The 16,888-nt window shown below is 42.9% G+C and overlaps 2 protein-coding genes across 3 annotated transcripts; one reads left to right on the forward strand and one right to left on the reverse strand.

Annotated features, from left to right (window-relative positions):
• The first annotated feature begins 635 nt into the window (after window positions 1-635).
• Window positions 636-13,833, forward strand: tecpr1a (tectonin beta-propeller repeat containing 1a). Of its 2 annotated transcripts, XR_010166610.1 has the most exons (25): window positions 636-769; window positions 2,150-2,390; window positions 3,360-3,542; window positions 3,617-3,739; window positions 3,829-3,948; window positions 4,754-4,928; window positions 5,008-5,108; window positions 5,456-5,557; window positions 5,673-5,821; window positions 6,355-6,917; window positions 7,558-7,703; window positions 7,874-8,029; window positions 8,252-8,401; window positions 8,603-8,760; window positions 8,834-9,064; window positions 9,423-9,519; window positions 9,735-9,814; window positions 9,938-9,994; window positions 10,723-10,897; window positions 11,180-11,315; window positions 11,449-11,541; window positions 11,633-11,739; window positions 11,863-11,982; window positions 12,126-12,972; window positions 13,093-13,833. XR_010166610.1 is itself a non-coding variant. In XM_063893262.1 (24 exons), the coding sequence occupies exons 2-24, from the start codon at window positions 2,166-2,168 to the stop codon at window positions 12,261-12,263; spliced, it is 3,585 nt and encodes a 1,194-aa protein (XP_063749332.1). In that variant the 5' UTR covers window positions 636-769; window positions 2,150-2,165; the 3' UTR covers window positions 12,264-13,833. The 2 variants fall into 2 exon arrangements, 1 of the variants encoding a protein (XP_063749332.1); XM_063893262.1 differs by having other exon boundaries at window positions 12,126-13,833.
• Window positions 13,790-14,954, reverse strand: bhlha15 (basic helix-loop-helix family, member a15). Its single transcript, XM_063893263.1, is given in 2 exon segments — window positions 13,790-14,889; window positions 14,892-14,954. Coding segments are annotated over 2 exon segments (537 nt in total). The 3' UTR covers window positions 13,790-14,415.
• Between the last annotated feature and the right edge of the window lie 1,934 nt (window positions 14,955-16,888).

Consider the following 16,888-nt stretch of genomic DNA (forward strand, 5'->3'; position numbering starts at 1 on the left):
GGACTTCAAGCAAAGACCGTTAGAGAGGAAGCTGATTATTATCTGCAAAGGTTGGAGCTGATGTTCTAAAGGAAATCAACCTAATCAGCAATTCTTTACTATGTACTTTTTAAGTTCAAATGTTTAATTCAGTATTCTTAGTTTTTTTTAATCATAGACCTTTTGATCAGCCCTTTCCTCAGAAGAGAATAACCAGGCCACTGTTATTGGTTTGACCTGACTTTCTTTGGTGTGATTTACTATTTCTCAAAAATAAGCAGCAGTACAAATCCAAAACTCGTCTTTTCGATCTGGCTTTCTTAAAATTTACACAGCCTTTTTTTGTATTATTTATTCATTTATTTATCATATATTTATTTTCCTACATATTTTGTTGTAATTTGAAGTCTTGCAAACACCTGCTACTGTCTGATCGTGACTTTGTAAGTAAAATTGAAAATTATCAGATGAAATCATTAGAGTTAAAAGTATGAAGTACTGTACATGACAAAACAAATATGAATATATATCAAACGTCAGTCTATCGGTTTATGAGCCAGCAGCGCCCCCTGCTGGACGTTAACGCTTCAAACACCTGCCGCGCCAACAGCCAATAGGAATCAAGAAACAGCGACACTTCCGGTTTCACGTAGGAAGGAAATTATGATGTGAAATGAAGCTACCAGACCGCACATTATGATAAACACAGCTGTTTACTTCCTACTCACCGTATGAACAGCGGGGACACTTCACCGGCTCCGTTTGACGGTTCTGTGGGAGGAAGCTAAAGGTTGGTGTGTTTAAACTTCTGGTGAATTTGCTATTTCCAGAAAGCTAAGCCTGTAAGCCTGCACTAAAAGCGAGCCGAGTGTTGTCTTTAAAGCCTTTTTATTGAACACTGTGTTTGTTTACAGCTTAACTACGTTTAATAGTCACACCTGCTGCACAGTGAGGCTAATGTGTAGCTAGTCTAGTTGACACCATGCTAATATGGACCTGCCTTGCCTTGTTATACAGTAAAACGTCACGATTTTATTGTAGCATCGGTATATCCTTACTTAAAAATGAGGTGTATGTGTTTTAAGTCATTGTAATCCAAATTAGATGGATAAACATTGGGCTTTTAGCAGCAGCATCCTTGCTACTTATGCAATGTTGTGAAATGGAGACCAGTGACAGCAAGCTTTTAGCAACCCTTGCTTTGTTTACGGACTGGTCTGTCATTTCACATTAACCATGCAGGCTGTAATGTTATGAAGTCAGTCTCGGTCACTGACACGATAGGGGGTCAGACCTGAGTGGTGTAAATACACATACACACACACAGTAAGCATGGGTCAATGCCACCTTAACGCATGACGATGATTTATGTGAGATATACAGACTATGGACACAAAACATGTATTATTTCCTCATCTTTATAAGAACATTTCAGAGGATTCCTGTTCAGGTTGAGCCTGACTATGTCCATGTCAAATTTCCCTGAGGTTTTACTGTACAATTGTTGAGACATTTAGGCAAAGACATACTCAAAAACATCATAAATCCGTCATTATTTCATCATATTCTAAAGTGGAAGTCAGCTGTTTCAAAAGGAGGGGAAACATCAGTGTGTTATTATGCCATTTGAGCTGCTGATTACATTATTCTTAACAAAGTATAAAAAGGACACTTTTGTGCGTACGATTTTTATGATATTTTGGACTCACATAGTAAGACATTTAAAGAGAGCAGTAAAAATAATCGGGAAAATAAAAAACAATACACATTCTCCTCCTAGCACTTTGCATATTAGTGTCACAAAGATCAAATGTATGATATTTTACTACAAAATCCGATTGTATCCTTTCACTTACCTATCTCCAACATAACATCATATTATTATATTATTATAATACATTTATTTCACTTACCTAGTTAATATATTTTTATGATCTCTTTCAATCCTTTCCTCCTTAACTTCTCAACCATTCTGACCAATCATTTTGTTCAACAAGAATGTATAAAAACCTTTATTTATGGCAAGATCACAAAGCTTTCAAAGGCATGTATAATGCTGTTATATGACACGGTAACTAACAGATACAGAAAGATATGTTATTGTTATAATTTGTCTTTTTAAAGCTACATTATCTCCATGCTCTCCCACCCTCTTCTTCCTGTTCTCCAGGTCTCCCGGTGCAGCCATGCCCGTCTCCCTGCTGTGGGCGGTGGATGTGTACGGCCGGGTCTACAGCCTGTCCACGGCGGGGCAGCTGTGGGAGCAGTGTCGCGATGCTCAGATGGAGCTGAAGCGTGTGACGGCCGCTCAGCAGTGCTGCTGGGGCATCGCCTGCGACAACAACATCTACCTGAACGTCCACGCTTCAGACCTGCCCATACGATACCAGGAGGAGACCTACGAGAATCAGGTGCGTCAACTTGTTGAATGAACTAAGAAAGAAAGCCATGGGATTTGTTCCCTTATGATGCAAGGTTAAAAGTGCTTACATTTTCTCGGACTATCCATTATTTCCAAGTGTCATGAGTTAAAATGTGGAGTTCCCCTTGGAGTTGTGTTATGTGCGATAGAGTGACTGAGTGCAACATCCTCATACAGCAGGGTCCCACTTCCTCTGTTGCTTCCTCTACTTCATGTTGAGCTCAAATGGCAGAAAAAATACCCATGAGATCCATGTTTGCTTTAAATGAGTGGTCGCCCATTGGACCTTCATGCTGTTGTCACACAGCCGCCTGCTCATGTGCATCAGGTCAATACTCAGCGACTTCCTCTCCAGGGTGAATCCCTTTACTAGTGCACAGTTCAAACACAGTGAAATTGGAAAGAGATTATGGTGTGGAACCAGGGGGAATTCATACACGACATCAATTGTTTTCCAAAGCCTCACGATCTTGTTTCTACTACAACTGAAAATGATACAATAGTAAAAACTGAGCAGCATTTATGGAGAGAACAACATGTAACAACTGCATTTTATGAGATAAAAACAATCTGTGAAAGAGTTAAAGCTCCAAGAAAAACAACAACAACAACAACAACACCACCCATACTAGACAACATCCTAGACAGACGTCTTTTTGGTAGTAACACGTCAAGCCAGTCCCTAAAGCACACCCTACTTTGTTGTCTATTTCTTAACCATAATGTAAAAAAGGAACATCATGGTTGTTGAAGAAGATTTGAAACTAGCTCTTTAGGAAACTGTTTACTTTGGTAATAAATCATGAGAGGATTGGGTCATTTTCTCATAGACTTCTACACAGTCAGGCTTCTTGAACATTAGAGAGAATTCAGGTTTGTTGCCTTGACTTAACAAACATTTTGACCCTGTTTTTGCTCCGACATGACACCCGTGTTCGTCCGTCTTTCTTCCCCTCAGCGCTGGAATCCCGTGGATAGTTTCTCGGATCGACTGTTGCCAAGCGACCGCTGGCAGTGGAGTGATGTCACCGGGCTGCAGCACCAACCTCTGGACGGCTTCCTGCTCCCCTCCGACAGCTGGGGGTGGGAGGGCGAATGGCACCTGGATGAAAACTTTGAGGGAGATCCCACAGAGAAAGGGGTGAGTGACCGTCTGTAAACATGGCAGGGTGTTTCTTTTCAGTATTTTACTGATGGAGGTGTTTGTATCTGCAGGGATGGACCTACGCCATTGACTTTCCCGCCTACTACACCAAAGACAAGAAGTGGAACTCCTGTGTCCGTCGCAGGCGATGGCTCCGCTACAGGACATACAAAGCCATGGACACCTGGGCCAAGGTGGGTCAAACTGTTTTGTGTCTTTGTATTTGTGTGTGTGTAAAACGTTCTGTGTGTTAACCTCTATATCTCCCTGTGTGTGGTGACAGATCCCCCCACAGCATACCACTCTCCCAGATCCTTTCAGCGACATCAGCTGTGGAGGGTGGGAGATCAACGAGGAGCCCAGGGGCCGGCTGTCACTCTGGGCTGTTTCCCTGCAGGGCAAGGTACAGCTGAGTTTTTATTTCTCATGCACAACAAATAGGTTCTTGTGTTCTTCTTTATGTATGACTGTAATAGAGCACTGCTGACCGATGTATTGATTCTTTTAATTTTATTATAGACGTTACCTATATTTATTACATGGCTTATTGAATACTCGATTCTGATTGGTCAATTCAGACATTTCAGAGGTCAATATGAGAGTAGTACAGACCGCCGTTCAGCATTATAATAACCGTCTCGCTGCACATTACCCCTTACCTATTTATATACCAAGACCTATTTTGCTTAGTAGCCTATGTTTTAAAGCATATATATTTATGTTTTTATATTTTTTCAGTTTATTATTTGTATTATTATTTTATATTTCTGCTTTTCATTTTATTGTTATTTTTTACAATTTTGTTTGTAATATTTCAGTTTTGTTTTGTACAATTTAGATTTAGTTTGTTGGGGGGGTGGAGTGTTAATAATGGACAACACAAAGACTGTTGTGTTTAATATTTTCCACTGATTACACAGCTGATATTTTATGAAAAAGGATAATAAAGTATTAAATAAAACATATCCAGCTGGTGTTTTTGAATCATCACAACCTTAGTTTCCTTCATATTTTCTGCCAGATTTGACAGTGCTTCAGTTTGAATGGAAACCCTGATGACCCCTTTGAATATTTCTACAGCTCCTATATATACAATATATATAAAACACAAAAATGATAACAGCAACAAAATACAAATCTGATAGCAACTTTTCATATTGCAGATAGATTTATTCCCTCACGTACCGCATCCCTCCTTCTCTCTCCAGGTTTGGTTCAGAGAGGGAATCTATCACCTGAATCCTGAGGGCTCTGTGTGGGAGGAGGTGTCTCTCCCCGGGGAGGTGATCCAGATCAGCTGTGGCCCCGGGGATCTGGTCTGGGCGGTGCTGTGGGAGGGCCAGCTCCTCGTCAGGGAGGGCGTCAGCAGAGACTGCCCCAAAGGTACACCGGCTCACTGATGGAGGTTTGGATGTGATTGTTTTGAATATCGTTACCTAAATCAATATTTTTCGCTTGTCAGGAACCTCCTGGGTCACGGTGGAGTCTCCCAGTCCTGATGTGGGAGCCACACATGTCGCCGTGGGAGTCAACGTCGTTTGGGCTTTGACCAAGGACAACAAAGTGAGAGAAATCTCTAATAAGCATCATAAAAGACACACAAAATGATGGGATTAAAGGTTCACAGGTTTTATTTGTCATATGCACAGCAGATCTTATATCCCAGGCTCCTCCAACAACTCAACATACATAGTGCAAATAAAATAATGCAAAAATTAGACAAGAATCAAATGTATAATATGTAGATATGTGTACTACAAACAGATGTGCGCGGTGTAGTAGATGAGTAGTAGAGCATTGCTTCTAGCTGCACTATGAAAGAGGAACAATACTCTGCTGGTATCAACCATTACTATATTTAAGGAGATGTGTTTCGAGCTAAAAGTCTCCCCTCTCTCCTGCTGTGCCAGGTGTGGTTCAGGCGCGGCGTTAACTCCCACAACCCCTGTGGCTCGGGCTGGATCAACATGGTGGGAGAAATGATAATGATCAACGTCGGACTAAACGATCAGGTAAATGAGAGCCACACGAACACACTAAACTGCTGCTGCTTTTAGCATTCGAGCGCCAAGTTTGTGACGAATTGAAATCAACCTGTTGTTGTTGTTGTTGTTGTTGTGTGTGTAGGTGTTGGCTATCAGCTCAGAGGATCGGGCGGTGTACTTCAGACAAGGTGTGACCTCCAGTGAGCTGAGCGGGAAAACCTGGAGGGCCATCACCCTCCCCCGAGACGGAGACAGATCCCACTCCAGTGCCAGCGCAAGCTCCCTGCAGAGGTGGAGAGTCTCAGTGGACACACACACACACACACACACACACACACACACACACACACACACACACACTATCATACACTAGAAGACATATTGGTTATTGATTTTAGTGTTTGCAGGAGCCAAATCCTTACGATAATGTTAAACTTTAATGGAATGAAGAGATGAGCTCAAACTAAGTTGCAGTTTAAGAACAAACCAACTTTTATTATTACATGATTAGTTTTATTTTCTGGTGTTGGAAGGTGTTTTTAATCACTGGAAGATGCAGGAATAGTAGAATTACAGACATATGTTACCAGAGCAGGCCATTATATCCAGGATTGAAATACTTGCTGTTGACTATAATAAAGAAATTATACAAAAAAATGAAAAAAACTGACATTTTTCGTCAAATTTGAAGCAAATGTTCTTGAAGGGTTATTCTGTTCTGATTGTGTCTCCCCATGTTTGATTGCACTTATTGTAAGACGCTTTGGATGAAACAGCTAAATGAAATGTAAATGCTTGTGATCTCCTCTCCCTCCACGTCGCAGCGCTGGAATTTATTTCTGTGGGGAGGTGCGCGCTCAGTCAGCAGTGAGCGACGTGGAGTCAGAGAGAGGATCTACAGACGGAGCCGCCGGCCTCATCACCTCCTCCTCTCCCGAGTCCTTCGTCGATGCCCCCACGGAACAACCTGTCGACGCCCCTAAACCCCGCATCCCCAAAGTCACCAGCGACAGCTTCATCTCTGAACTCGTCTCCGACCGAGAACCAGCAAAGACCTCCAGAGAGGGAACTCCTGCTGTTCTGGAGGAGGAACCCCTCGCCCTGGAGGAAGATCTCAAAGCCCCCTGTGCAGGTGTAGCTATATCCCCTCTGGACCCCCAGTGGAGTAACGTGGATCTGGAGGAGGCGCAGAGTCAGCAGGCTCAGACTGGAGTCGTGTTGGACTCTGCTGACACCTGCAGCCTGTCCTCAGTTGCCACTTACACCCTGGCCATGGAGGACCCGTACGGGACGGATGAGCGCCCTCTGTGGGCCTGGGTCAGCGGGGGCGGCTGCAACGTGGACAGCCACTCCCAACTCAACTGGTTCAACTCCATGAACGCCTCATGTGAGTTAAATTAGATCACTTTGTGGTATTAGATTAAGCTATTAGACTCTGCGTCTTTACAGCTATAAGGTCAGCGCACAAAATGATCATTTGTAGATCAATTACTAACCTTGTGATACTTTGAATCCTTGAAGGAAATGTAGTTATGGAGGCATGTGAGGAAAACTAAGAAAAAGTAATTGGGGGTTTATTTACTAAAGCCAACGAGTTTCACTTATACAATCCTCTGCATGAAAGTGTTTATTCGTTGTTCATCCCAAAGTAGATTTAACTATCTTCAATGTACCATTTCCTACATTTTGGGATTGTTCATTGACTGTGGAGCTAGTGAAAAAATAGCGTTTGCTTGAAACATTAAGGTAACACAGGGGGAGGTATTGATATCAAACATTTGCATATCTGGGGTGAAATGTTCCTCTAACAGTAAGCAAGTCTTTTGCTCAGAGCAGCTCTTTCTTACATACTGTCTGAAGTCATGTACCAATTATTCAATAACATCCAAACCCAGAACACACAGTGACTCTTCATGTAACATATCTGCTCCAAAGTCAAGGCTAGTATAACTCCATTTCATTAAGAAACATGTGGTTCGGTTAAAGTCCATTTGTTCCATTATTATTTTCCTATGTCTCCATCCCAGCTTTGGTCCAGTCAGTCCAGTCCATGAGTCTGTCCGTCAGCCCGGCACAGACGGCAGCCTGGAGGAGACAAATCTTTGAGCAGCTCAGTGAGAGGACCAAGAGAGAGATGGATAATTTCAGACATTATGAACAAGCCATAGAACAGGTACATATCGACAGGATGTGACCCTACTCAACATCAGGAGCTCTTCTACTTGGTTTTCAGAATATTTGTTCTTTTTCAAGTCCTTATTTCTCTGTCTTTGTGTGGTATTGTTCCATCTTACCCCCCTCTTCTATTCATCACTAATTGTTCTCTCTTCTGTCTGAACGCAGTCAGTGTGGGTGAAGAAGGGAACCATGCAGTGGTGGAGAGACTGGAAGCCTCACAAGTGGATCGACGTTCATTTTGCCTTGGAGCAGTTCTCAGGACCAGAGGGCAACAAGGACGGCATCCTCTTCATCTATTATAACTTTTATGAGGAGAAGAAGGTGAGGAAAAGTGTGTGTGTTCTCAGGTTGATGTGGATTAGACTAGTGTCAGTACAACATTCGACCGCAAGCATTACTGAGGAAGATATTCTTTGGTAGTCTCAAGGTCATATTTTCAAAACACCTGGTATGAATCATTTAAAAAAAATCAGTTCTGCTGTTTCAGTTTTAACTCACTAGAACTTTTCTCTTATCCTTTCTTCCTCTATTTGCTCTCTGTAGTACCTGCACGCCTTCATCAACGAGGTCAACATCCTGGTCCCCGTGCTGAATGACTCCAAACACTCCTTTGCCATCTACACTCCTGAGCGGACCAAACAGAGGTGGCCCATCAGACTCTCAGCAGCCACAGAGCTGGAGATGCAAGACTGGGTGAGTATGAATACTGCACAGCTTTTATTACTGGCACTAAAACACAATGTTGCATAGGGTTCTGCTAGCTCAGAGGTTTTCAAATTGGGACAGGGCTCAAGAGAGTCTCTGGAAATGCTCAGTGAATAGTAATGTGTATAATTTGTCTCTCCGTCCCTCTCCGATCCGCTCTGTCTTCCTTCTCCTCTCTACCGACTGAAGCTGGCGTTGTTGAGCGTCTCCTGCTGCGACTCCAGAGGGATCCAGGGTCCTCCCTCCAAACAGGCCTCCTGGTCCATCACCTGTAAAGGAGACATCTTCGTCAGTGAGCCCTCCCCCAGTCTGGAGGCCATGCCTTACCCCACGCCCTGCGACCAGATGTAAAAAAGAAGCGGTGTACTATATTTATCTAAATCGTTCCACCTTTATGAAGCATTCTTTCCTTTTGTGCAGGTTCTGGCGGCAGGTCGGAGGTCACCTCCGTATCGTGGAGTGCAACAGTGTGGGCATAGTGTGGGGGATCGGCTACGACCACACGGCCTGGGTCCACACCGGAGGATACGGAGGCGGATTCTTCCAGGGCATGGCCAGCAGCATGGATAACATTTACACACAGTCAGACTCCAAGAGCGTCTACATCTATGAGAACCAGAGGTGGAACCCCGTCACCGGATACACCAACAGGTGAGACTCGAGCTGGGGGAGGTAGTTACTTTCATCCAGGAAATACATCTACCCATTTTTTGTTGAGCAGAAACAGTCTCTTTGGGAGCTGAATTGGAAATCCCCAGATTCAAATGGCCAACTGTGTCTATTCAAACGCCAGGGATCATTTAGAAATGTGAAATTCACTTAATTCAAGTCTTGTCTTTGAGTTCGGAGAAAGCAACACATTTTCAGATTGTCATCTTGGGCTTTCAGGCAACAATGATTACCATAGTGGACATTGTATCAGCCAAACTACTAATGGATGAAATCATGAAAGCAGTCTTTTATCTTTAGCTGTCACTCTAATTACATTTGTTGTTTTAATTTATTTCAGAGGACTCCCCACAGACCGCTACATGTGGAGTGATGCATCAGGACTACGAGAGTGCACCAAAACAAATATGAAACCCCCCTCCCCTCAGTGGACATGGGTGAGTACACACACACACACACACACACACACACACACACACACACACACACACACACACACACACACACTCTGTGATCTGTAAGCAAATGAACCACCATGCATCCATTCTGACCAAACTCATATTTTCAGTCTTAAGTAAACAACAAGGTGTGTATCCAGAGATAAAGACGTGTTCTTCCACCGTATTTCACTTCCTGTGTTGGCTGTTTTCAGATGTCTGACTGGTCTGTGGACTACAGTGTGTCGGGGGGGGCGGACAGAGACGGCTGGCAGTACGCGGCTGATTTTCCAGCGTAGGTTTCCATTTCTCAAACCCACCTGCTGTCATTTCTTTTAGCTGTGCTGCTGTAATAGTTCTGACTTTAACATGTTTATTGTTTCCTGCACTTCTGTCTTCCTCCTCCCCATCCATGCAGGTCGTATCATGGCCATAAAACGCTGAAGGACTTTGTGCGGCGCAGGCGATGGGCCAGGTACTATAAAAAGCAACACTGGCACATTACTCTCAGGATCAGCAAGTGCACAGCGGTCACAAAGGGGGGCCAGGGCACTTGACATTTGCAGTTTTTGTTTGTGTGGGAAGGTTTTTAGAAAAGTCAACAGAACTTTAGCAGAGTTGACGGAGCAGAGAGAAAGTGTTGATCTTTGGTCAGAGCAGGAAACTATATTAGATGATCACAGTATATTTTTGGTAGATTTTTACAATCCTACTTTTTTCCAAGCCTTACAATAAAACTATTTAAAATGAATATTCTGGATGTTTAAAGACTAATGGAGCAATTATTCAATGTTTTTAAGTGATTTTTAGTCATTTTTGTACATTTATTTACATCCCATCAATAATGCTGATACTCTAACTACATACACAGATGCAGAAATTAAGTTATTGCCCCAAACTGGGAGGGTTGCCATAAACTGCATGATCAGCACTCTTCCAATAATTTTCACTGGTCTTGGTTTTGCCTTTCAAAATAAGAGCGTACTGTATTTCATAAATAATATCGTCCAGGATTAACAAAGCAATCCTTAACAGCTTTCAACAAACTCATTTAATTGTATGGGAACAAACAGATTATTTTAGCCTGATAGAAGCTCAATAACGTGCATTATCAATGGCTATTTGTTTATTTTTCTAGACCTCATTCTCCAGCAGCATCTTCAGATATTCCCGCTAAGGGCGTGTGTTTCTCCTCCTGCACAGGAAATGTAAACTGACCACCACAGGACCGTGGCAGGAGGTTCCTCCCATCTCCCTGAGTGATGTGACCATCCTGCCGTGTGCGGCGCAGATCAGCGTGGACGTGGTTCCTCTGTGGGCCATCAGCAACAAGGGAGACGTGCTCTGCAGACTGGGAGTCACCACACTGACGCCTGCCGTGAGTCACTTTTACTGTACCGATACAGACTCCTCGTGGACAGGTTAAACACCCAGAAACATTTAGAGATATTTATGTTTTATACTCTGCAGAACATAATCAATCCTTGCCTTGGAGATGCACCTCTTTTCTGACACATCATCATTCATGTCTTGTATGCAAATGTGCAGAAGGACACTTTTCAGTCTGATGCATAAACACCTCCAGTGTAGCTGCAACAAAGACAATTTTAAAATGTACTTTTGGAGGTAGCTATCCTAACATCGTCTGGTTGTCTCTTAGGGATCCTCTTGGCTCCACGTGGGAACTGACCAGCCTTTCAAGTCCATCTCCATCGGAGCTGCCAGCCAGGTCTGGGCCATCGCCAAGGATGGTTCTGCCTTTTACAGAGGATCTGTCTCTGCAGAGAGCCCTGCAGGTCAGAGGGAGAAACTGGGATAATCTGAAATGAGGAGGAGGGTTACAGAAACCAAACTTGTCAGATTCTGTATAATAAAGATGATTTCTACTTTCCTACCATTCAGCATGTTGTGTTTTGTCTCCCTCTGCAGGAGACAGCTGGTACCACATTCCCTCCCCGGCCAAACAGAAGCTGAAGCAGGTGTCTGTCGGCCGGGCGTCAGTGTACACTGTAGATGAAAATGGTGAGGCTATTGCATTTCTACTTAGAGCCAACCTTTTGGACACACATTCATTTCAATAATTACATAGCATTAAGTAGCATTTCCTGTGCAGGTAACCTGTGGTACCGGCAGGACGTGACCCCCAGCTACCCTCAGGGCTCCTCCTGGGAACACATCTCTAATAACGTACGCAAAGTCTCTGTGGGGCCTCTGGACCAGGTCAGTACCAGGAAAACGTTTTTGTTCATTCAACACATGAATCCACAGTAAGAAATAACACGTTGGGGTTATAAACAACCCTTGCATGTTGTTTGTTTGGTGATTTTTGTTGTTGTGGGGTAGGTGTGGATCATAGCAGACAAGGTGCAGGGCAGCCATAGTCTGAGCTGTGGAACGGTGTGCCATCGACTGGGAGTCGAACCTTTGGAGCCTAAAGGACAGACCTGGGACTACGGCATTGGGGTGAGTTCACCATCTTTGATATGTACTTTATTAACAACATGCTGGTGTGTTGTGTGTTTGCAACGTGTCAAACTAAATATATGTTCTTGCAACAAACACAAACGCACGCTGCTGATTTTTCTCCCTCTGTTCTGGTGTTTTAGGGTGGGTGGGACCACATCACAATGAGGGGGAACTGCATGGAGCCGCCTCGCATACGTCTCCCTTCTCTGGCGGCCCTGGCCCCTCAGAGCCCCCTCCCCGTCAGCACAGAGGTCAACGGCGATGCTGTGGGATGCTAGACACGCGCGTGCACACACACACACACACTGTACAGAGCCTTCCTCAACCATAGTACCTTCGTAGTAATATTTAGTCTGTTTTGTTTTAAAGTACTTCTACTTTTAACACAGGAGTAGCAACATTGATAATTGAACTCTAAACTCTGGAGGACAGCCTTTAGTGATCCTGCAGTCAGGGTCACAGAAAGTTCTCAGTTTGGATTCTCAGAATCTCATATGAGCTGAATTTGTTTCAATTTATTGTCTTGACTTTAATGTTATTTCAATCGGTATGGGCATTTGTGTAACTTTGCTGTGTGTCTTTAGTCACTGACATTGACCTTGATGGTCTTAATGCATTTTGTCCTTATTTATTCATCATGTTTATGTAGTTTCTTTGTATAGAGTACCTCATGTTAGGTTAAGATGAACTTGGAAAGTTAGGGTTTTCTATGATAAAATGAAATGAATGTACTTGAATCACAGTTGCTCGGCTGTCGGTCACAGAGCTGACTTTTAATTTAAAACTTCTGCTTAATATTATCTTACAGGCAACAGGTTAACACATTTTCCAACAGAATAAAGCCTGATTTCTCTGGGATTTATTCCGTTCTGACAGACTGCAGAAAAGCATGGCTGTAGAATCTTCTAAAATGGACCTTTTTGAAGCCTAGATCTGGGTCCAAATGTGGGTGAAACCTGTGTGACGCTAAGCCTTATTTGAAGCAAGGCAAGTTCCCAAACACACACACACACACACACACACACTTTTCTTTTAGCTTAAGTGTGTATTGGTACAAATGTGGCGATTAGTTCTTGTAAAAAAAAAACTTGCTTTGTATTTTACCAGGAAATGTTAGGGTTCTTCCCGTTGACTTCAATACACTGACAGTGCTTTTGGAGCCTGTGTGTAGCAGCTTTAACTGGCTTTATCTTCCTGTGGTGGTTGCTGCTTGCCTTGTACCAACAGTGGACTGATGTTTCATAAAGCTTTTATTTTTTTTAATTTGAATGTCATTGTCATGGAGTACGTGCAATAAGTTATAAATAAGGTAACAGTGTGGATTACTTGTACACGTTCTGTGGTTAAAATGCTAAAACTGAACCTTCCTCTTTCTCAGGAGCATGTTTGAATTTGCATGTAGGCATTTACAGAGTCAGTAGTACAATGACTGAGCAATGAGAAGAAGATATTAAAAACAACTATATTTTTGTTAAAAATCTGTAAGATATCAAAAGTGTAGTGCTGCTGTGGTAAAATATTAAGCTGGAATAGTGTTTCTACTTTTGACAGAGCGTTTAATTTAAAAACATAAATATCCATTCAGGCTTTTATTTATGTTGAAAACTGTCTAAATTCCTCTGTATCATAATGAATCGTCTAAATATGATGCAGCCTTTGTTGAAATGTGGAAAGTGTACAGATATCTGTGGGTTTTATCTGTGAATAACTAACATGTTGTGTTACTGTAGCGTGCAACACATCCCTGCTGTTGACATAGTGGAGTACATTTATCAAGTGTTGTGCATGGTCAAAGTAACAGTCCTTCTGTCAATAAATAAATGTGTTTATTGATAACAACTCTCCAAATAGTTTTTCCTGGTCTTATTCACTACTATGTCTGCAGTTGGAGACACATGGAGACAGAACATAGTCAAAAAACACACACTTTCAATATTATCCGAGCCTTGCAGCGGCGTGTGCACACCCTATGAGAAGACTGTTAGATTGTCGTTGTGAGCAAACACAGTTTCTCACTTATTTTCAATATTCAGGCCGACCACTTGTCTTTCTTTTCCTCCTGACAGTTGTGACTAGAGGCTACGCTCAGCAGGTTCCTCAACAGAAAAACACACAAGGAGATCACAAGATAACACAAAGGAGAACAAGCTCCTGCCCATACACGACGACAAGTAAAGACACAGAATTGCGGAAGATTCGTTCCTGAGTACGAAAACACATGACTCTCCTTACTCTTCATAACCACGATCTGCAGTCTTTTGAGAATGGTCCGTAATCATTCCTTATTTTGCAGGAAGGGCACTTTTGTGATGGTCAAGTGTTGGGTTTATTGTCAGAGAACAGCACCCACTTCCTGCAGAGACCCACTTCTGATCCCAGGGATATTTGGCCCTAAAGGTCACCACACACTCCTCTGGTCTGCAGCCTCTGTTAGCTGCGCTGGCTGAAGCTGTGCATGTGGGTGAGATACTGGGTGAGATCGTCCTCCCCTTCCTCCTCCAGGTGCTTTTGGTAGCACTGGAGCAGCTTGGCGGCGTTAGCCTCTGAGGAAACCCCCCCTGCAGGCAGGCCGGCCCCAGACATGTCCACCACGATGGTGGTCAGGGCTTTGATGTAGTTCTTCGCCAGGGTCAGAGTCTCAATCTTGGACAGCTTCTTCTCGGTGTTCACGTGAGGGATGGCCTCACGTAGCGCTTGGAAGGCGTTGTTGAGTTTGTGCATGCGTTGCCTCTCCCGCTCGTTGCTTTCCAGGCGCCTCTTGCTGCGCTCCTTGGTGTTGGAGCCGCGGGTCCTGCGCCGCCGCCCTCCGCCCCTCAGAGACCCCCTCCAGGAGCCCCTGATCCGGACTGAGGCCTCCGATCCCTCCTGCTCACTGGAGCCCTGCTCTGGTTCTGTGTCTGGTTCAAGCTCTGGCTCGGGTCAGACCACGTCCTCCTGGAGGGTTTTACTGCCTTCCCTTTGGACTTCATCCTGATTCAGCTTTCTCACTCTGACAGTTTATAGATCTGACAGCTTCAACAGGCCTGGGAGAGAAGATGGGCGTGTTACAGAGGAGCAGTGGGTTGTGGTGAAGTACATGTACTCGTGTACTGTACCTAAGTACAATTTAAAGGTATTCACCTGAGCTTTATCCTTGTATACTTCGCTATGCTTCTTCTCCAATACATTTTAAAGATATTGTACTTTTTACTTCATGACATGTATTTTTCAGTTCTATAACTACTCAGTTTCAAATGATCTAATACAAAATATAAATGAACGTATTATGATAGGGTATTATATCCTGCATTAGTAAGTAAAATAAATTCGCTCCACCTTTTCCTCCACATACATTCATCCACAATCATAGTTGAACTGAAATGAGTCATAGCCCACACAAATTACTTTTACTGTACTTTAAGTACAAATTTGTGCCAATCCTTTTTTTAAACTATGATTTAAAAGCAGAACTTCTACTTTAACAGAGTATTTTTACAATTGATATTGCCACTTTTACTTGATTTAAATATCTGAGTTATCAGCTCTTCACAGGACTAAGAACAACTTAACTACACAAAGGCATCTTAACATTAAATTAAAGTCTTTGCCCAGGCAGCATGTTATCCCCATTTGCTAAATGAGCCTCCCTCCAACTCAAACAGCCCAGCATCCTGTTGTATCTAATCAGCCTGTTGCAGTGTGAAAACTGCATGATGTTGCTCTGTTAGTCTAGCCTCTCTTATCCCCCGTGTTCCTGCGATAAAGCCCATTTCAAGGTTACACTCACAAGACTAACCAGCTCTCCATAATTCACCTCAAATGCTCTTTAACTAACCCAAAAAAAAGCAATGATGAATAAACTCCCCGAAGTTAGGTTGAAGTATCCTGTAGTGAGGGTAGTTTAAAGGAGGTTCACAAGCTATAAACCACATCATCAAATATGCTAATGTAGAAAAACTGCCAAGAAAAATCAGATTAAGCTGTTTTACATACAGTAGATATGCACACGATATAAAGGAAGAGACACTTCTCCATCAACATCCCTCTCTTATATCCCTAACCCAAGTTTAATCTGTTGTTGCTGATATAAAATAAACATTCATTGTAGTAAATAATAATAACAGCAGCCCTTAAAGTGACTTAAACAACTTAAATAAATCAAATCAAGTCTTACCTTGCGTTAAACTAACTTTCCTCCTCCTGAGTTTTTAAGGGATAATCGTCATCATGCAGCCGGTCATTGAATGCACCATCATATAAAGTGAAGAGCTGTGAGGGCAGCAGACAAACACACACACACACACACGCGCAGATAACTGTCACATGCGAACTACCTGTAGCGGACTGATGTACACGTAGCGCTGCTCAGCCAATCACAGAGCGAGCTCACTGTGCCCCGCCCACAGACTGCTGCTGCTGCTGCTGCTGCACACTGTCACAATACTGCCAAAAACATCAAGTCTTAATGGAAATATAAAGTGTCTAAAATGATTCTAAAGAACAAATCTAAATAATTAATAATAATGCATAATAATACATCCTTATTTTGTTAGTTAACCTATCATTTGGTGGTACAGTATTTAAATCATTTAAACTACTTAGTCTACATTATAGTAACACTTAAAAACTAAACCATTTAGATAAGGCAGTTGTGTCTGCCTTATCTACCTTCCTGCAAAGTTTGGAACCTCTGTCTGATTTTTGAGACTGATGCAAAATGATTTTGGACATAAAGCTTGCTCTGAATTTGTGCTTTTGGGTTCTGGATGGATTCTTGGGTTCTTGGATGGATGGATGGATGGATGGATGGATGGATGGGTTCTGTGATTTTCTGAATCGTAACTGAAAAACACTTACAGTACATCTTTGGTTCCTCGTCCGTCCCTCTAACTCCGGGCAGTTAACATAATTTCCATTGTGGCTT

Source organism: Eleginops maclovinus, chromosome 10, assembly GCF_036324505.1.
Source record: "Eleginops maclovinus isolate JMC-PN-2008 ecotype Puerto Natales chromosome 10, JC_Emac_rtc_rv5, whole genome shotgun sequence".
NCBI classification, from domain to species: Eukaryota; Metazoa; Chordata; class Actinopteri; order Perciformes; family Eleginopidae; genus Eleginops; species Eleginops maclovinus.